The sequence below is a fragment of the Ruditapes philippinarum genome, unplaced genomic scaffold (genome assembly GCF_026571515.1).
Source record: "Ruditapes philippinarum isolate M1 unplaced genomic scaffold, ASM2657151v2 ctg5251_1_1_1_1, whole genome shotgun sequence".
Classification (NCBI taxonomy): domain Eukaryota; kingdom Metazoa; phylum Mollusca; class Bivalvia; order Venerida; family Veneridae; genus Ruditapes; species Ruditapes philippinarum.
In genome coordinates, this window is record NW_026859978.1 from 105,636 (window position 1) to 127,671 (window position 22,036).

The window sequence follows — 22,036 nt, forward strand, 5'->3', positions numbered from 1 at the left end:
ATAGCGATACCTCTGAGTTTGTTGCTGCATCGTTTAACACCACAAGCTCGAAGAAGCCTATTATCATCGGCTGCCTTTACCGTCCCACAGATAACAACATATCTTATGCAACAGACCTCTGCAAAGAAATCCAGAATCTCTACTCAAAGAATAGGAACAGTTCCATCTGGCTGGGCGGGGATGCCAACCTTCCAGATATAGATTGGTCAACAGACAACATCCGGGGCCACCAGTATTCCGTTCCCATTAACCAGACCTTCATTGACACATTTAATGACATTGGTAGCGAACAGATAGTAAATTTTCCTACACGTAACGACAGCACACTTGACATTTTCTGCACGAACAGACCAACCTTGGTGGAAAGATGCTCTCCCATTCCTGGCATAAGTGACCATGACATTGTGACTGTGGACTCTGATATTGTTCCCAGACGCCAGAAATCAGTCCAACGTTGTATTTACTTATGGAAAAAAGCTTATATACCGGCCATGAACGAAGATCTCAACAACTTCTCCCAACATTTTATACAGGAACACAACTCGAGCACCCCAATTAACACCCTGTGGACCATCTTAAGGAAGAAGTGCTCAGACACCATCGATGAGTTTGTGCCATCTAAACTGACATCCACAAGATTCAATCAACCCTGGTGTAATCGACTGATAAGGCGTCTAGCTAGAAAGAAGAAAAGAGCCTACAGGAAAGCCAGAAAATCAAAGAACCAGACAGACTGGGACATTTACAGGAGCATCCAGAAACAGGATCAACAAAAGTGCCGAGAAACCAGGAACGAGTATGTTAGAACATGGTTAGTGAGCCTGGTACCAACAACAAAAAGCTCTACTCGTACGTCAAGAGCATGAAGAGTGACAGCTCAGGCGTTGCACCACTCAAGAAAGATGGCATCAGCCATTCCGACCCATGTGCCAAAGCAGAGATACTCAACGCCCAATTCTCCTCCGTCTTTACCGAAGAAGATGTTGAGAGTCTACCGAACATGGGCCCTAACTTCAAGAAACAGCCCTCCACTGCAGATCCATGAGAAGGGTGTCAAGAAGCTCCTGGAGAATCTCAACCCACACAAGGCCACTGGACCGGACCAGATCTCATCCAGATTTCTGAGGGAACTGGCTTCAGCCATATCACCAATGCTGACACTCATATTCCAAGCTTCACACGATCAGAGCCAAGTACCAGATGACTGGAAGGGCGAACTAGTCACACCACTATTCAAGAAGGGAGACAAGAGTAAGCCTTCAAACTATCGCCCAGTCTCGCTGACATCCATCTGTTGCAAGATTATGGAGCACATTGTCCATAGCCACGTGATCAGTTTCCTCGATCATAACAACATCCTCTCCGATATGCAACATGGCTTTCGGAAGAAGAGATCATGCGAGACGCAACTGATCACCACAGTCCAGGAACTTGCAACGGGCCTGAACAACAAACAGCAGATCGACACCATCTTACAAGACTTCTCCAAGGCGTTTGACAAGGTCCCCCATCGACGTCTCTCGGCCAAGCTTCACCACTATGGGATCAGAGGCAAGACTCTGGGTTGGATCAACAGCTTCCTCTCACACCGTCAACAACAAGTAGTACTCGACGGGAAGACATCCTCTCCAGCACCAGTCACATCAGGCGTCCCGCAAGGCACAGTCCTAGGGCCTCTCTTGTTTCTAGTCTACATTAACGACTTGCGGGCAGGGTCTCCTCCACAGCACGCCTCTTCGCAGATGACTGCCTACTATATAGGACCATCAGCTCTGAGGAAGACAGCATTCGCACTACAACAGGATCTTGACCGCCTACAAGAGTGGGAGCAAGACTGGTTGATGATGTTTAATCCCGACAAGTGTGAGATGATTCGCATTACCAACAAGCGGAAAGTGATAACTTGGTCCTATGCCATCCATGGCCAAACACTCAAGCAGACGAACAAGGCAAAGTATCTGGGTGTCACACTTGACAATACGCTTTCCTGGAACAGCCATATTGACGCTACTGCAAAGAAGGCGAACACCACCACTGCGTTTCTACGCAGAAACTTATCACACTGTCCACAGAACATCAAGGCGACATGTTACAAAACACTGGTTAGACCTCAGCTCGAGTATGCTTCGTCAGTATGGGACCCACACACCAAGGCCAACATCAGTAAGCTCGAGAACTGCCAACGAAGAGCAGCCAGGTTCTGCACAGGTGATTATCGTTACACCAGCAGCGTTACTGCAATGATGGAAGCTCTAAGCTGGGACACTCTAGAAGCCCGCCGTCAGCAAACCAAAGCAGTGATGATGTACAGAGTCATTAACAGCCTGGTGGATATCCGAGCCCATCACATACTGATCCCTGCTGGAGTACACACCCGAGGCCATGCCAACAGGTACCTACAACCTTCACCAGTGTCAACTCATACAAGTATTCGTTCTTTCCTTCTGGGATCCGACTTTGGAACAGCCTACCAGAAGTCGTGATGACAGCTCCGTCCCTAGAGGTCTTCAAGACGAGGATGGGTGCGCTGCACGAGTAACTCTGGAGCATGGTGTTTTTAACCTGTTTTTAGCTGCACTTGATGTTCCCTTCACTCATGTAAATAGTCACAATTGTGCGACGATGCTCCAGAGGGGCCCAGCACATTACCCGGAAGAAGAAGAAGAAGGTACATTAAACCAAATTCAAGTGTAGATATTTTACATATTTTTTTTGTAATATATTTTTTTATATTGTGTTCTGAAATGGTACTTATATGTTAATACACGTACTTTAAATTCCATGGTTTATATAAGGAGCTATTAATGTTTATAAATGTAATGATATAATGTTATGTAAAACCATTGTAGGCCTATTGTATTATAATGTCATCCTTACGTAACTTGATATACATATATAGTCTCTTTCAAAAATTGTATTAATGTGTATTTATTTGTGTACTTGAATTTTGAAACTCTATCATAAAACTTATGTTATCTCTTATTTATTGACATTGTATATGTATCTGGGACATACGATAAGCTTATCGTATGTCCCAGTATGTATGTACATGTGTATTATTTTTCAATAAATTGGGTTCCACACTTAATCTTGAAAGTGCCCATTACGGTCCGTAATCCTTAAGGCAATGTATTCATCGTAAACTTTTTCAACAATTTGTGTCTTTATTGACAATGTGACACGAATGAACTCGGCTCAGTCTGTCAATTTCACACCTTTGACTTATTATGAAGAAAAGCTCATTGGTTTTTATGGCCCTGGACTATGCATAAAGAGCAATAATCGTTTCCTCGCTACTTCTCTGCAACTTCTGGCAAGAATTCAACAAAATTTTATGGGAACCATCAATACCAAGAGATGTGCATATCGTCGCCTTCTTTCGGTCCGACCCTTCAGCACAGAGTTATGGCCCTTGCTTAGTTATGCAGTGTGCATATAGAGCAATAATCGTTTCCGCGCTACTTCTCTGCAAGCCAACTACAATGTATACTGGCAGACATTCAATGAAACTTTATAGGAACCATCAAAACCAAGATGAGATGCACATATAATCACCTTGTTCCGGTCCGACTCTTCAACACAAAGTTATGCCCCTTGATTAGTTATGCAGTATACATACAGAGCAATAATCGTTTCTGTGCTATTTCTCTGCAAGTACTGGCAGGAATTCAATGAAACTTTATGGGAACCATCAATACCAAGTGGAGATGCGCATATTGTTTGCCTTGTTCAGGTCAGACCCTTCAACACAGAGTTATGGCCATTGATTAGTAATGCTTTATGCATATAGAGCAAAAATCGTTTCCATTCTATTTCTCTGCAACTACTCGCAGGAATTCAACTAAACTTAATTGGAACCTTCAATACCAAGACGAGATGCGCATATCATAGCATTGATCCGGTCAGATCCTACAACACAGAGTTATGACTATTGATTAGTTATGCAGTATGCATATTGAGCAATAATCGTTTCCGCGCTATTTCTCTGCAACTACAGGCTGGAATTCAATGAAACTTTATGGAAACCATCAATTCTAAGAGGAGGTGGGCATATCCTCGTCTTGTTCCAGTCAGACCCTTCAACACAGATTTATGGCCCATGATTAGTTACATGTATGTAGAATGCATAAAGAGCAATTTTGCTATTGCTTTGCAACTGCTGTATTGATTTCAACAAAACTTTATGTAAACCATCAATACAAAAAGGCAGTTGGATCTCATTTATTGGCATGTCCAGATAATACTCTTTAACAGGGTGTTATATGGCCTTTTTTATTATATACAAAGAATATAACTGTTTATGTTATGATAAATATATAAATAAAGCCTTATGTCTCCAATTGTTGTGTTAGTAATAACCAGTACTCAGCGGGGGATATAAATTCATCAAATTTGCTTGTTGGTTTTGTTATAAGTAGCTTAATTAGAGGCAGAGCTGCATCAGTACTAAGGGTGTCGTACTTAAGTACCAGTACCAGTACTTGGCAAATTATGCAGTACCATTACCAGTACCAGTACTAGATTTTAGCTTGGTACTGCAGTACCAGTACTTTTTTTGGTGAAGTAATTAAGTATCAGTACCATTACTTTTATATATTCATCAAAGTTTGAATAAATACAGTGTCAAACAAATAATTGCAAATATTATTCAGCAAAGAAATAAAAATCATAATTTACTTTAGAGCTGCATGCCTCCAGATGACCCAAAATATTTCAAGAAAATTAAACTTGGAAAAAAATTACTAAAACTTTGACAAAAGTAAACAAATTAAAGATTTATATCTTATGTGCAATTAATGACTGTATTTTGTAGTATTTATCACCATATTTCTACTGCGTTACTACCGGAGTAGGGGCTATTTATGCATGATTAATTTGACCTCTTTTTTGGTAATTAACATGGATTTTAAGTGCCGATTGTAATGTGTCAAGTACTTTCTTTGTTCATTTAACAATATTTTACCTTTAAATACTTTTTCAAAATTTTCATGAAAATTCGGATGAATCAGGACTCTGGAGGCGTGCTGCTTTAAAGTTAACATAACATATTTACAACTTTATAGTTTTAACATACTTTTTACAAACAATATTTACAACATAAATTCATGTCATATCTAACTGTTTTGTAACCAGTCAACTGTATAAATACAATGCAAACATCTTTTATTTAAAACACAACAGTCTTCTGTTGCCTTTCACACCTTCACACCTCTGTTCATTTTAAACCAAAATAAATAACAACTTTTTATGGTGCTTATAATAAACAATATCACTTTTTTCACTTGAAATGGGATTTTTTAGAATAGAAGAAATTAATTAATAGTGTTTATTTTGCTCTTTTACTAGTAAATACAAAGTAATAAAACATTTTAATAAGGATATTTTAGGGTAAAGATTTATTGAGTCTGTCTATCTTAATTTAATTTTTACTTAAAGTCTTTGGTGCTTTTTATGATGAATACTATGTTAACATTTGGAAGGAATATTGCAGCAAATTATCTTTGGATTTGATAACTTACTTTTTCACAAAAATAAAATATAGTTAATGTAATTTACAGCTTTATTATATGACAAAAATTGATGTTATTTTTAATTTTTATCAAAACCCAAAGTACTGGGTAATGCAGTAGCAGTACCACTTTTTAAGACAGTAATGCAGTACCAGTACCAGTAGTAGCAAAATTTTGTAAGAGTAATTCAGTATCAGTACCAGTACTTGCAAAATCGCTGCAGTACGTACTGCAGTACCAGTACCAGTACCAGTAATGCAGCTCTGATTAGAGGTCAAGGTCATATTGACTTTGAAATATGTTTCCATTCAATATTTGGAGATATATTTGACACAGAGTCTTCAATGACTGGCTTAATCATTGTGTAATTTCTGAGTTTTATTATTTCCGAGTTCAGTTACCATTTTATTCAAATGACATTTTTATATAAAAATACCTTAGTCAAGGTCAGTAGTACTGGCCAACCTATATTTTGCTGAATATTTAGAGTCCAGTTTAACTCAGAAAAAAGACCATCTAGTTTATAAATAAAGAAATCTTGTGAAGCTCTGCTATAGTAATAGTGATTTTAAATAGAAAGTCTGAGAACTTGACAAATTGAAAAGGGACCTTATTAGATTAAAATGTAAACCAGGGTTATGTAACTTACTTATATATTTATTTTTGGAAAACTTACTTAATCTTTTTAAATATTAAAGAAACAAAAACAGATTTAGTGCAAACATATACAATGCACCTCTTTTTCAGGAGGATATTTTAAGATTGAAAACAACAAAACAAATTATTCCATCAGTAACAACATTTTTTTTTACTTAAAATGAAATACTTTCATGCACAAACGTACATACATGTAAAAACAAAACCTTTTTTAACAATATTGGATAAAAACAGCATGTCAATAACAACATAAATATATATAAAGAAATGTGAATTCATGCACATCCTTATTTGTGACAGATTCAAATTAACATATATTTAATACAAACTGGAACACAAAATTTTTGTTTCTAACAATCTGATGTATGAAGTCCCATTTGTAAATAATAATATACACATTGTATATATATACTTACATACATTGTGTGTTTAATTTTGTATTTCAATTTAATAGAATAATATAATAATCTTTATTAAAGTCTCATCCATACATAACAACATAAATAGTTCAATTACATAATTTTACAATATAAAAGTTGTTTGTGTACGACCATTCTATTCTGAATTACAAGATACTGTAAGAGTAACAATAGTGGAAGGGAAGCAACTCCCAAGCACAAGCTGCAATGATTTCCAAAATAACTTGGGTACTGACTTACCTCTCTTCCCATTCCAAATTCATATACATTAAGAAATTATTGCTAATTTTACAAATAATTAAACATTAATTTGTATTCCTATCATTTTTAATATACATGTATAAATATTTGGAGAATATAAAATGTATTGATGTTTTAAATTCCATGATATACATAACAATTATGATAATCTTTGTCAAATTTTAAGGCAATTTACATTTCTACATTAAAAAAGGCATATAAATTTAAAAAATCCTCAAAAAACCCTGTAAATGCTACTTCAGCAAAAGATTTATTTGTGTAAGAATTTCAGTTACAGTGGACACATGCTCCTGTTGAGATTTTTTATTTTGATTATAATTTATCCTCTCTATATATATTGACAGAGTTTCATGATGAAAGATGTGTTACTGACAGCAATAGTTTTCCTCTTGAGTTGAGGACAGCATAACAATATTCAAGCATAATACAGTGGTTAGTTATAGTAGTTACATTTACCATGACAAAACAGTCCAATTTACAGGATATTGTTCATTACATTGGACACACTTAAATTAGGTGTTCCAATGGTTAAATACTACTTCATTAGGTAAAGGCAACTACAATCAGGAAATTCATTAGCCAATTACATTGGACACATGCCATATGCACTGTTAACATTGCCTTTGATTGTGTTAAGGCAATAGCACAAAACTCTTGTTAAATAACATTTTGATCAAAATGTATTATCAAGGAACACTGCCTTTTACAATGGTACATCTTTATATATCTAACAACCATTAGAATTGTTTTAAAATATAGATATTATGTAGAATTACTAATGGAAATATTACAGTCAGTGGACCAATGTTTTTGTTAGTATTTGATAATTTCTGAACATGTCTGCTAACACATATTCATGATTACAACATTCAATACAGGATTCTGTCATGTATTATTCTCTTCTTTTCTTTTACAAAACTGCTCTATGTAGAATGTTAACTGATATGCTTTGTTCTTTATGAACTTAAATTCAAGTTTACACAAAGAAAATAAATTGTGAAAACATTGTGAAATTTATATATATATAAAAAGTATGGACAACCTGAAAGAATAAAATAAGCTTACAACTGTTTTATACCTCAGTCTGAGGATTACAAGTACATTTGTCTTGGAATATCCATTAAAGTAAATATCACAAGTGAATCATATCAGTGATTTTTCTCACTTAATTGGGAAGAGGCCTGAGCCTCTTGATTTTGGGAAAAATTATCGCTAAAATTGCTGATTTGGGAAGTAAAAAAGCTGGTTTAAGTTCAGATTTTTGGGAAAACTGCATGATTTTAAAGAAAATTTCAATTGGGAAGAGGCCTTTTTTCGTAGTCTGTTATATAAGTAGGAAAATCACTGCATATATAAAAGATTGTTATAATTGAAATATAATGACAAACATTTAAGTTCAGATTATGCAGGAGTTTTATCTCCATCCTGAGATTTTTTGATATGACTTCGTTTTTTCTTTGCTGCAAGCTCTGCCTCTATCCTTCTTTGCTCCTCCTCTTCAGCACGCTTCTTAATTTCCTCTACTTCGTCCAAAAACTGTAAAACAACAAACATGTAAATGTTTAAGAAGATACATAACATAACTGCACACAGCTGATAAACCTTTTAAGCTAACTTATGAAAGATAGGTGGTTCTACACTATTGCCTGCTTGAATAAATAAATACAAGCAGAGGTCTTCTACTGTGTTGCCTCCTGACCAAACTCCTCACAGTGATTACCTCCCTTGGCAGAATTGTAATCACTGCCTTCAAAGACGTCACATGATGATGAAAGTCACATGACGTAACGTCGAAATTCAAATGTAAATATCGACCGTTACAAAGAAAATCTAACGTTATTTTTCTCTTTCTGTTTTATTTTTAACTTTTTGTGCCTACGTTCGATATAGTTTATCAAAAAATTATCGAAAGTATACAAAATAACGAAAAATAAACTCAAAAGCTAAAAAATATAAAATATCAAAATATCGTCTCGGTAGAAAATAATCTCATAATTTTTAAAATTATTTCTAAATATTCATATTATTTATTTATTTATTCATAAACATTGTTAAATAAATGAGAGAAAACTAATATCTGATATATAAAAGCAGTAGATAAAACAATTTTTGAAAAAATATAGAATATCAGAAATTCTGATATATCGGGACCTTGGTGGCAGAGATCTACGCCGAAGAATTAAGGGGAGATCACTGTGTGGAGATTGCCTCCTGACATGTCTGTAATTATGCAAATGGTCAAGTTATGAAAAAAGTCAAATTAAGGGTATGCAAACAGCCAAAGAGGGACACACAGGATCTTTCACCATAAATGCTTAATTTGCTAAACTTTCTATCATAAATGTTAATAATATATTTGATTTTTGTTTTTATCAAATCAAAATAAACATTATCAAAAAGAATTTAAAATTGGTACAAGACAAAAGGAATGAAAGTCTGATAAATTGCAGTACAAATCTTAATTTTGGTCACTTTAACATATTCATGTAAAAACAAAACTGAAACCATTTGGATTATTTAAATACACTAACATAAAAAAAAGAACAACAACAACAACAAAAAACAAAAACAAACAAGGGGGTCATTGGTCCCGAATTGCTCACCTGAGGATACACTGTTATTTGTGTAAAGCCAGCAAAATCTAGTGTTTATAACAACAATTTTAATTAGACCATACTTTATGCAAAATATATTTTTTTAATTTATTCCTTATACATTGTCCTTTTTTCATAGCTGTAAATACATCAAAACAAGAAAGTAGGTCACTAGGTCAATATTTAAATCAGCTGATACCAAAGTTCATTTTTACATCTATAACACAGTACACATTGTCCATATTCCATAGCTGTACATTAAAGGACAATAAAGTAGGTCATTTTATCAAAATATAGGTCAGCTGATATCAAAGTTCAATTTTACATCTCAAACTGTGCACATGATTATTTTGACAATCTTGTTAGAGGTTCACTACACAATGTTTCATGCCAAATATTTAACCTCTAGCCTTTGTCATTTCAGAGAAGAAGATTTTTTAAGTTTTTACTATATACATATAAGGAAAACATATGAGGCAATTTTGACACTAGACACAAAATTGAACATCTTTGGTAGAGGACCTACAGATGATATCATATACCAAATATCAAAGCTCTGGGTCCTGTACTTTCAGACAAGGAGATTTTTTAAAATTGCATTTTTGAAACTTCATTTCTGTTATCTAGTATACCCAATTTTCAGAATATATCATTGCTTTCATGGTTATCCCTGGTTAGAGGAAAGCTTTTAGCATAGAAATGGTTCAAATTTTATATTTTTGAGCATAAATTTAAAATTACCTCTGGTTTTCTTCTACTTTTCTTGTCTACAAACTCTTTAAACAAACTCACACCATGCATTGTAGCTAGTTCATTGTTCTGCAAATGAAATTCACAAAGATTTTAAAGTTGTTAAATTTTAGAGCAAACTTTAAATTGTACACAAAAACATATATATTATAGTCTCTTTATCATCGGTGTGCTTTAATAAGAGGCTCTTCCGAGGGTTAAAAGAAGAACCCCATTGTTTAAATATGAGGTTGTTCAATATTCTTAGAATAAGAACAAGATGTTTCTTTTACTTGACCCAAAGAGGGATCCATGAAATGGTGCTTCATAACAAGTTTGATTGACAGACTAGGAAAATCATCCAACCATGGTAATAATAAAAAATTCTTTTACCAAATTTCAATATTTTCTTCTTCACAATTAACTAAAGTAGATCTCAAACCATTGGTTATTTAAAATTTGGTTCACATCAGAAGACCATTCCAAATAATTTAAACAATCTACAAGGATGAAAGACTGACTCCACAATGTAACTTACAAAGACAGTGTTTCCTGAGTGAGTGAGTGAGTGAGTGAGTGAGTGAGTGAGTGAGTGAGTGAGTGAGTTACAAAGAAGATGGCAAAAGAAGTGAAGTTGATACAAGACTAAGACTCGATGAACACTTTTCCAGTAAGGTACAAATTTTATTGTACAAAAATTATAACATTTTTTTTCAAGCTCTAGTGATTTTATAAATTTACTTACCAGACCTTTACTCATTTTCTTAGCTTCAGACATTTCTTTATCTTTCAGTTCTTTGGGATCCATTAATGGTTCATCAGCATCACGCTTTTGCCATGATTTTGGGTCAAGATACCAAGCTCCATATTTAAACTTAACCCAACTTGGTTCATACTGGCCAGAATATTGCTGCAATACATATATTTAAAGATGGTAAAAATTCATTTAAAGAAAGTAAAATAATCCCTATATACTAAATGCTTTTATACTAAAATGAAAAAAAGAAATAATTTTGCAGTTACTGTGTAAATTATTATCACATTGTTTTCCTTTTTCAATGTATTCTGGTCATTTCATATTAATTGTTTATACTTCATACCATTTCTAGGTATATGTCTTTAAGACAATGTCTAAATTCAACACTGCATTTACTTACTTTAATCTTGACCTTTTAGGATAGGTATTTTAGTATGCTCCAATTCAACACTGCCTTTACTACTTAATTTTGCCTGGAGCATTTATGCTCCACTTGTAAGACAAGGTTTACCAAATATAACCCACCTAATACTAGTAGAAGGAGAAAAAATCCATGTCTTATAACCAAGTAAATAATTTCTAAATACCATGTAATTATACATGAACAATCACTTTCTTCTGAAGAAAAATTTACTTAAATCTATTTTTATATAAAATTGACCTTTAACCCTAATGTTAACTATTTTGTAATGAGTTATGACCTGTTTGGAATCTTGTACTGTCCTTATTTCATAGGTTTTCAATATTAAAAACCTTACATAAAGACAGAGCAAATGAAACAAAATCATGACCAGCTTCACTTTATTCCTACCAGTTTCACTTTAATTATTCTCAAGTGGCAAATGAAAATCATTTTGCCACTTAATTAGCATTCAAAAAGAGACCATTCATGTTCCATACAGTTAGATTGAACTAAGGAAAAATCAGCTACTTTTTAATAAAATAAAATTTTGAATCCGTTCTATCTTATAAATTTAAAAGGATATAAATTTTGTAAACAATATAAATTTGGAATAAACTCTTTCATAAAAACTTTGTTTAAATTTATGATAACAAATTTGTCTAAATTACAATGTGGCCTGAGAATTTTTTTAAAAAGTACTATAAGTGATAAAAGACATGATCCTTGTGAAGTGTACAAATGTATCTAAAAGTGAACTTAGAAATCTATAGGTCTGTGAACTAATCTCTTTGGAAACAGTGATTTTTTATTTTCATCTTTTATTATATTATTTTTTCTTTCTGAAAAACATTTCAGCATTAAGTGTAGTAAAGCAATTTCCTTTCAAGACTGTGATAGAAACTCATTTCTTTCAATAAAACATAAACAGCTTACGCCTTTCTGCCTCTTGAACTTAACTTTACTAATGTCATTTTAGAAAATAGGATTTCTAATTCTAGTAAAACTAATGGGACATAGATCATGATTTAATTTCCTTAACCACTAACCTACCTTACTCCCTCACAACCTTTAACTTACCAACAATGAAACTTCATGTAATGGACTACAAGTAGTTCCTACGAACACTTTTCAAGAGTGAACAGTAACTTTGGATACACTATGTGCAAACAACAAGTTAGTCATAATATTCAATGCCCTTATTCAAAATTGCTAACAAATAGAGTTTTGCTTAAATTATCTTTAAAAACTTTTGACCTTCAAGGTCAGTGATATTCAGTGGTCAAGGTCAAATTTCAATTCAGAGGTATGCAACATCAAAGTATGGAATGAAGACCCTACATTTTATACTTAAGCTGTTATATAAGAAAATTCATTGTTGTCCATTTGTTGATGGATTGACAGGCAGGACAAAATCTTCACATGTCTGCAGATCAATTGATAAGAGGGCCATGAAAACTGACAATTTGACAAAGACATTTGACTATAAGCTATGTGAATGGAATCATTTGTGAAGATGAATATTAATGGTAGTGTTGTGACAAGAAGGTTCTACTTATATATCATAATAAGTTAAATACCTCTAATTTTTTAGGTTTGAGCTGAAACAAACAAATAATAGTATTTCTATCATAAATAGACTAGATGATAATATTTTTTTTTGTAAAAATGGCTCTGTTAAGAAAGATACACAAGGAAGAAATAAAGAACGATATACATATGTAGCATAATAAACATATGGAAAGTTCTACAAACAAATTCACTGTTGCTTGCAAATCTTTATTTCTCTAACTTTTCTGATCTTGAAAATAAAATACCAAAATCTGATAATAAAAATCAATTAATTTATATAAAATACATTTTTTTTTCAATTATTTGTGGCATACTTCGATCAAGATAGTATTTGCATAATCCATTTTAGTCAAATTTTCATTAATTAAATAACTTGGTACAAATTATGTTTCATAATCCTTATAAATCTATATTCATAGCTAGCTGTCATATAAATTTTACTTTAACTAGTGTTATATATCATGCTTTTGTTATCATTATCATTGTTGTTGTTGCTGTTGTTATCATTATTCCTATTATTATGATTATCATTATTAATATTATAATTATCATCATTAATATTATTAGAACTATTCCTTTTTTATGATTATTTTCAATCCTGAAATTAATGAATTTAGTTAAAATTTCATTATTTTTAACTTACCCATTCTTTCTGTTGAATTTATATAGTTGAGAAAAAGATAAAGAATTTCAATTAAATCTAATGCTTGAATCTTTTTATCTATTATAGAAAAAAAAGAAAAACAATTTACAAAATTTCCTGAAAAAGTCTCTATAAAGACCTATATTGATAATTTGTTTCTACAATTTTTAGCTAGGATACAACACACACGAAAATACAATACAAGTGCATACTCAAAAACTCCTTTGTTAGAGAAAATATCTTGTTTTCTAAAAGCTAAAATTTTCCGAGTACAGATAACAAGTTGATTATTACTTTAAGTATACTAATATAAAAATTTGTATCTGAAACAAGGATTGATATAACAAAGATTTAGTGTTCAATAATTAGCTAGAGTACATGACTGCATAATCTAACATTTGCAGGCAATTTAAATGTAAATTTTTGAATAAACTTAAAACACTACAGAATTAGGAAAATGTCAACACTCCAACCTGGAGTAACCACAAGAGGTCTATTATCCTCAGATCTACCTACAGAACTATCTTAAGGTGTATGCAGGCCTAATTTTATTACTTCTGCTCTTTTTTATTTTGTGCTTTTTCCCATTTTTCAAATTCAATTAAAATATATCTAATCCTTTTTTCGTTGGCACCAGTATAAAACATATCAATATTAAACTGAGTGATAAATCTACCACTTTGGTCAAGAACAGTATCACAAATTTGTGATAATTCAATAACTACTACCAAAATGGGTCAATTTTCTCTCTAGAAGATTACTTTTTTACATGTATCATTCTCTTAGTTTGTCAATTACATGTATATTCTGTCCTGGTACATTGCAATCAAAATGTTTATACAATATTTTTTCCAACTATAAACACATATTTATGTTTCTAAACATGCACTGTTAATTTGAACCTAATGTATAAAGACAGATTTTTGCACTTCATTTTTGTTCTTCATTCTAAATATTGGATACATCATTTTTATCTGCTGTAAAATGACAACTTTAATATTATGTTTGAACCTACCCAATTTGTTTTCTTCATCTCTTCCTGTGGCAAGTTTTTATTTTGTTGAGATTGTTGTGGTACTGTTGCAGACATTCGTAACTCTGGTGGAACATTTGTAAGTTCTACAACATGGATAGGTACTGAGAGAGCCGGTTTTGTCTCGTAACCACTCGCAAACAGACTGGTTATAGTACTTTCTTCTATGTTATTACTCTGACCACCAAGACTGGCAACCCAGTCACAAAACTCCTTTGTGACTTTTTTAATGTGCTCTTCCTGAATATATATGAAAAAATGAATACATGGCTACATATTTGATAAATGTTATATGATTTTTATTATTTATAAATAAACTGTTTACACTCTTGATGACATTAGGGACAAGGGGGATATGCATCAGTATGGGCTGTTGTCAAAACTCTTAAATTTTTACTCGGGCAAAAAAATTGCTATATAATCAAAGTACAACTTTTTTTTTTAAATGGTAAAAATTAATTGATAAATTTAAGTTGTCCAAAAGTTATGGCCCCTGAGAAATGGAAAAAATGAGAATTAATTATTGTCAGATCAACAGTGAAGCATATATAGTTAACTTGCTTAGCCTACAATATATCAATTTCATTTCAATAACAGACAATTACACACCTGTGAGGTATCAGTTGGTTTTTCACCAGCTTTCTTTTTATTCTTCTTTTCTTGCTCTTCTTTCTTGGAAATCCATTTATATGGGTTACGTACAACTCCTTCTTCCGTCCTATAATTTATAAATACTTAATATAAAATATATACATGCTTTCTATAATCTGAATGACAATGTTAAACAATTTTGTCTGTGACCCTAGATTTCTAGGTTGAGAGGCAAATACCTTAAGCACAGGTTCAAATGGAATAATTTTTTTCAAAACAAATTAAAGGTCTGAAACTTATCTAAATAAAATCTATGAACATTTTTTGTAACACTGAATATATGTCAAAGAAAGTAACAAGGGAATGAAATAAAATATTCTTTTAAATGAACAATGTATATCAATTTCAAAAACACATCATTTAAAATAAAATCCATTTAAATTTATTCTAAAATTTACCCTGATACAATCCTTTTTACATGTCAAAAGGTAACAAGAGCAGACATCTTTCAATTCCTAAATTTCAAAGAATTTCATTAATCAACAAAAATTACTTTTTAACACATTACAGGTCTTTTTATGGGTGATCAAACAACATAATATATAACCAATGGTTTAAACCAACACAATAAATCGCTTTATAAATCCATATACATGTACAACATCCATAATACATGATATCACACTATACATGTACTGCATATCAAAACAATATATAAATATTGTGTGCTATAAATGTCCACCTCACCATCTACTCCAGTTTGACCTCCATAAACTGGACTGAAATACCCTTGACTTTGTTCTAGACCTGATATTTTTCCATTAAATAAATTCATAACAATATACAGTCAATGTCAACAAGTAAACATATTGGAAACATAGTTTTCAAACAAACCTAATGTGAACATCATTTACAATCCACCCTATAAAAGCCATTCAGTAGATAAGTATTAAAATCTTAGAAAAAAATAATCATTCATTTTTTTATCACATTTAAAGTGCAGGAACTGAAATTGCATCAGAGTTGTGATAGCACAATAGGTAGATTTCTCCTTTAGCAATTATACTCTCTTTAAAATTTGAAATATTCTAGAATAAAAGTCAAGTTTATATACAAATATGTTGAATGACATTGGATTATGATGCCCAAAATTGATATGTACATTTCCTAAATATCATTGAACCCTTCAACAAAAATTTGTACAATATATTGTGTTTTCCAAGTAAGTGCTGAGAAGTTTGGTAAGTGAAAGAGAAGGGTGTGATTGTAAGGTTTTTTTCTCTTTAATATATTATATGTACATGCAGATAATCAGGTGAAGCTATAATCTTTTGTTAAAAAAAAAGAAGCCAAAACTCTAACATACAAAAAGAAATCTATTAAAAACTTTATGGGCCATAATGACTTTGCAGGTATCTACTGTATATCTTTTTAACTTCTTTCTAAATATTTAAATATTCAAATGTAATTCTGCATTGTTTAACTGATAAATAAATGAAAAATGCCAAAATATCTAATTTCCCTAGCTCTTGTAATAGAACTTTTTAAAATTTATCAAACAAAAATATAATTGTATCACTTAATTAAAGTGACTTTATAAAACTGCCCCAATTTTTTAAAAATTTGAATGTTACTAATACATTGCAAATGAAATTTATAGAAATTTTCAAAGATTTATTTTTCTTGCATTTAAAATATATAATTAAACATTTATTACAAAAGGTAGTTATTTTGACTTTTACTTGTGAGCTCACCATTTCCACTTGGATGGGCATGCAAAAACTGACTTAGGTAAAAGGTGTAAATATGTAATGAAAGTTAAAACATACTCTCTTAATTCTGTTTTTGTGTCTTCATCCCTTGAGATGTCACCAGTTTGTTGTCTATCACTGTCAGCACTAACTCTATCTTCATTTTCATCCTCATCTTCTTCTGCCAGTGAACCTTCTTCATCATCAATCAAGTTCATCTCTGGGTCCAAAATGTTCATTATATCTTCAAACAGCTGAAAACAAAATGCGGAGGTTTTTACTTTTAATAAATGCTCTTTTTTCTATCCAATTTTTTTAGCAATCAGCATCTCAAAACCTTGAAATTATTATGAAGCATAAAATACATGAAAACAAAATGTTCTCATTGATTAACTTTAACTTGGAGTATTTGTATGCATTCTGATGGTCTTTCCACATTGGGGGACTTTACCATTTTTATTTATATTTTCTGAACTCCACTTAAAACAACAGTTTCAGCTAACCCTTTCCATTTTTTTTGGCATTCAGAATTTTGAAATTCCTTAAAAATTTAACATTTACAATCTGACAATCCATTACATGATATAAATAATAAGAAAAACTTACCTCAGGGTTTACACTTTCTTCTAGATGAGGATATAGAGCAAGTGGATGCTGTGTAAGTCCATATTCTATCTGGTTGATATGTTCCCGCCTCTGTTGTTGTAGAGGTGTCAGCCGAGAGTAACATATCTGATGTTTATTGAACCGTTTTCGTACTGCTGGCTGTTTTACATCTGACAAATTTTCACTTGAATTTTTTATAGTTGGACCTGGACCTTTAGTAGACTGAAATAAATAAACATGACAATGCTTAGTATAATGTAGAGCATGAATGAGACAAGCATTTTGGTCAAGTTAACAGAACAGTCAAGAGTGATAATAATTCTTAAAGCTTTCTTTTGATAAACTGTTCTAAATTTAAATGAGGACATGTCCATATTATATAAATTTAGCTTATAAAACTTGCTGACATACATGTACTTAAGCCAATTTTTATATATACATGTGGCGATGCCCACTCGTATTCAAAATTGGGCATAATAGTTTGGTACCCATTTCTTTCAAATCTAAGATCTTGAGGCATTTGCAGAGTCCAAAAGTATTTTTTTCTAAATCATTTATGTACACTCACAGTATTTGAAACAAATGTAGTTGTAACATCTTTGAATTATTATAATATTGAACATTCTACCTTATTAGCATCATCAAATGCTGGTGCACAAGGTAACTAACTACCAAAATAGTAGAAAAAAGATCTGGTATTTATATATATTTCAACACTGGTAACAGGATGCAACAAGTTTACCTTCAATGTTATATCACCCTCAACTGGGGGAGGCAATCCATCTCTGAAGTCATCCAGACCATCTTTAAGAAACAACCAATTCTTTCCTACCAGATTTTTGTCAGTTTCAGATGGTCTTCTTGCCTTTATATACTTTGTTTGTAGACGTTCTTTATACCTTGAAAAAAAATCAAAAAAATTATAATAGATCTGTAAATTGTTTCACTTAAAAACTGTTTAATAATAATGAATAAAAAAATAAAATTCTTTTCAGTTTTTGACAGTTAATAATAATGATCTGATATTTAAAAGGTAACATTTTATTTATTTCAATATTCAAAAAAACTTTATCACATTACCCCAAATATATTTATCAACACTTTATGAATAACTTATCTCATAATAATTATACAAAGAAACAATTATTAAATAAAACAAAAAACCCGACCCCGATACTTTGTATATTATTGCCACAAAGAAAGAATTACTGGTTCATCAAAGTTCGAAAACTGGTCATCATAATGTAGCAAATTCAATAAAAATTAGAAAAAAACAAAAAAAGAAAGAGAGAGAGAGAAAGAAAGAAAGAACATTAATTTTCTAACAATCATACCGTGGGCTATCCCCTGTCCTTTCTAAATCAGGTGGGGTCTGCAAATGACCCCAAGGATTAAATAGTTCAGGAGCTGCACTACTCATACGAGAACAAATATCACTCTCCCTATCTGAAGTATCTTCAGCACTACTACATTTAAAGGTGAAGAAAGAAACACATTACAGAAGAAGAAAGAAAACAAAAGTGCAAAGTTAAAGAAAGAAACAAAAACAATAGATTAAAAAGAAAAAAAATAGAGAAGAGTAAATTAAGATAAGAAAATGGTAGATGTATTAGAAAGGCAGAAAACCAGCTGTTATTGTTGCAAATTGATAATTGAGAAAAGAAATGAGACATTGCACGATGCTCCTTTTGTCAGCACTTAAAACATATAATAAATAGTAACAACTTTTGTTTTTCCAACAATGTTAGTTCTGGCTTCCATAACTTTATATGTGGCTTTTATTTTAATGTTGTGCGGTACTATAAAACCTATTAGTCTCTTTAGCTTCAACAATGCAAGCTCTAAAACAAGAGAAAATCTGACACAGATGGTGTTTGCTTTAAGTAGTAATCAGATCAGGATTTCCATTGTATTTCTACACTGTCAGTTCTATTTATAATCATTATACAGATAACTGTTTCATAGATTAGCCACATGTTTATTTTAATTATAACAATGTGACTTGTTATAAAATTTATGAATCAATGAATAAAAATTACTGATACCAAGTGACACATGACACATTTAAGGGAGACTGTTTGATTCATCAGGCATGTATATGATAAACATTGTAAATAATGTTCCTGGATGTCATGTTTTATCCACATACTGCCATGCAGTTTTCAATCACAACCACTTTTCAATCATCCCTCGAATTTTTTTATTTTTAACCTTATTCGTCATGTAACCAAACTGTAAGCACATCTTGTATTCACCTTGACTAAATTTATCAGCAGCAATGTCAATTATGGCGATAAAAAAAAGAAAATGCTAGCATTTTAGTTCAAAATATGTAAAATGTGTGTTTTCCAATAATCCTAAATTATTTACCCAGTTACAAATCGCAATAATTTTCTAAAAATAATTGATTTACAGACTCAGTTTTTTGTCAGTCTGCAGAAATGGATATTAAGTTGGACAACTGTTTCAATATCATGAAGTCATTAATGTATACTGCACTTCAAAAGCTGTAATTTTAATATGTACATATTTTACCATACAGTTCTTAATTGGAAGGTAATACATCAGTAAAGTAACTGTGAGTCACTTAACCAAGGAAAAACATTCTCTGTGATAACTTTTCAGTAAGCAGTCACTAGAATGGGGTCATATAGACCCTAAGATCCTAAAAATTTCACACAAGAACATGCTTTTTCTGTTATGCAAATTGAAATGTACATCCATACCCCAATTGTGACAGCCTTACCACTGCAAATAGATATCTAGATTGAAAACTGGCATTATAATTAGGTTAAAATTGTTTATTACCACTTATCTGAGGTTGAGTTTGTCAAAATTTTTCCAAAATACAGAACTAATTATATTTTAACATTGTATGACAATTTTTATGTGGTACAGTTTACATTTTGTTAACTGATTGAAAAGTGGTTGTGAAATTTTGAAGAACAGGAAAAATTGGGTCAGTAATGATTTGTCCTCGATTCATAGTAATAATTCAAGTAAAATTTTAAAAAGTTGGTGCATTTATTAGCTGAAATGATAATATTCGCAGAATTGAAAGAGAATTTTTTTTATATATAATTTCACTGTCGGTTATTGTTGAAAAATTTGTTAGTTGATCGGAAAGAGGCAGTACGGGGATATATTTCTTATGATAAAACATTGTCTGCACATTGGACTGGATAGAGAAAATGCCTATGCGTAATCGGTCATAATTAGTCCAACTGATTTATATCGAAGAAACGTCATCATAATTTTGGTTCAATCTTATAATGATTTGACAATGGAGAAAAGTCTGCAAAATCTTTAAAACTATTATAAAGCCAAATTAATTTGGTTAACCCTCCATTCGCTCTTAATTAGCAATCAAATTAGACATATACACAAATCACAAAGACATATTAAAGCCTTTTGTTAAAAGTTATATTTATAATGCATACACAGGAAGAACTTTTCACACTCATTCACTTATCATACCATGGTTTTTGTTGTATTTTCTTATCTGTAACAGTGTTTACAAGTGCAAGGTTGTATTTTTGTTCCGCCAAAGACATCTTGTCAGCGATCGGACTAGTTAAAGAAAATAGCAAATCCTTTACATAACCACTAATTTAATTTTGACCAAGGTCCTTAATTATTTAAACTTGAAATTGTACAAATAAACTATGAAAATTAAAAATAAAAAACTGTATCCTTGGCGACTTGTATACAAAGCTCCTAATGAGGGAGATTTAATTACTAATTTAATGACGAATATATTTTTTGTCGCAGAATAACAGGCCATCCATCCATTTATCCATCCATCCATTCATCCATCCACATCAACATAAGTATGTTCTGCACACATTTGAAATGAGGATACTGATAGTGGTTATATATCTTTGTTAATACATATAGAAGTTATGTTACACTCTACACACTAAAACACAGTATGATAACAACGTGTTGATAGACAAAAAATCACTGACCAGAAATAGGGAATCCCACTTGCAAAAAAAGTCTCTACCTTCTCTTATTTGAATTAAATTGGGAAATAAGAATTTCCTTAATAAATCTGTACATTTCTGCATAGAAAGAATTTTTCCCAAAGATGAGTCTACAGTGGTATATCTATAAACAAATGTAAAAAAATGTACAAAAAGTTACAATGTTTTTTTTATAGAGATTTCTTTAATATAGAAATGTATACTTTTCTACCAGATATGCATGTTAAATAACAAAATTTATTTGACCCATTTCTTTTAAATTATGACACCCATTTCTTATATATCATGAACAATTATACCAAACTCAACTCTGCCTAGTATGACATATGTTATCAAAATCGTATTTCATTTATTTATTTATTTTTTTTTTTTGCAAGTGACGATGTATGATTTATGTGAATGAAATAATCTACACTGCATATACAGTAATAGGGAAATTCACATTAATGATATTATGTAATGTAATGTAGTATTCAGACCAGAACATCATCAAGGATGCTAAGCTGATTAGTCGATTCAGAGACAGC

General features: G+C 31.7%; 1 protein-coding gene across 4 annotated transcripts; it reads right to left on the bottom strand.

Annotated features, from left to right (window-relative positions):
- Nucleotides 1-7,722: 7,722 nt before the first annotated feature.
- LOC132758481 (protein FAM47E-like) lies at nt 7,723-21,248 on the bottom strand. 4 transcript variants are annotated; one of them, XM_060750156.1, is made up of 10 exons: nt 21,001-21,248; nt 18,858-18,986; nt 18,266-18,422; nt 17,524-17,745; nt 16,996-17,171; nt 15,185-15,293; nt 14,558-14,815; nt 10,916-11,080; nt 10,183-10,260; nt 7,723-8,383 (listed from the first exon to the last, which is right to left on the bottom strand). In XM_060750156.1, the coding sequence occupies exons 1-10, from the start codon at nt 21,075-21,077 to the stop codon at nt 8,249-8,251; spliced, it is 1,506 nt and encodes a 501-aa protein (XP_060606139.1). In that variant the 5' UTR covers nt 21,078-21,248; the 3' UTR covers nt 7,723-8,248. The 4 variants fall into 4 exon arrangements, with proteins under 4 accessions (XP_060606139.1, XP_060606138.1, XP_060606142.1 ...); XM_060750155.1 differs by having other exon boundaries at nt 18,858-18,989; XM_060750157.1 differs by lacking the exon at nt 7,723-8,383 and adding an exon at nt 9,450-9,488 and having other exon boundaries at nt 18,858-18,989.
- Between the last annotated feature and the right edge of the window lie 788 nt (nt 21,249-22,036).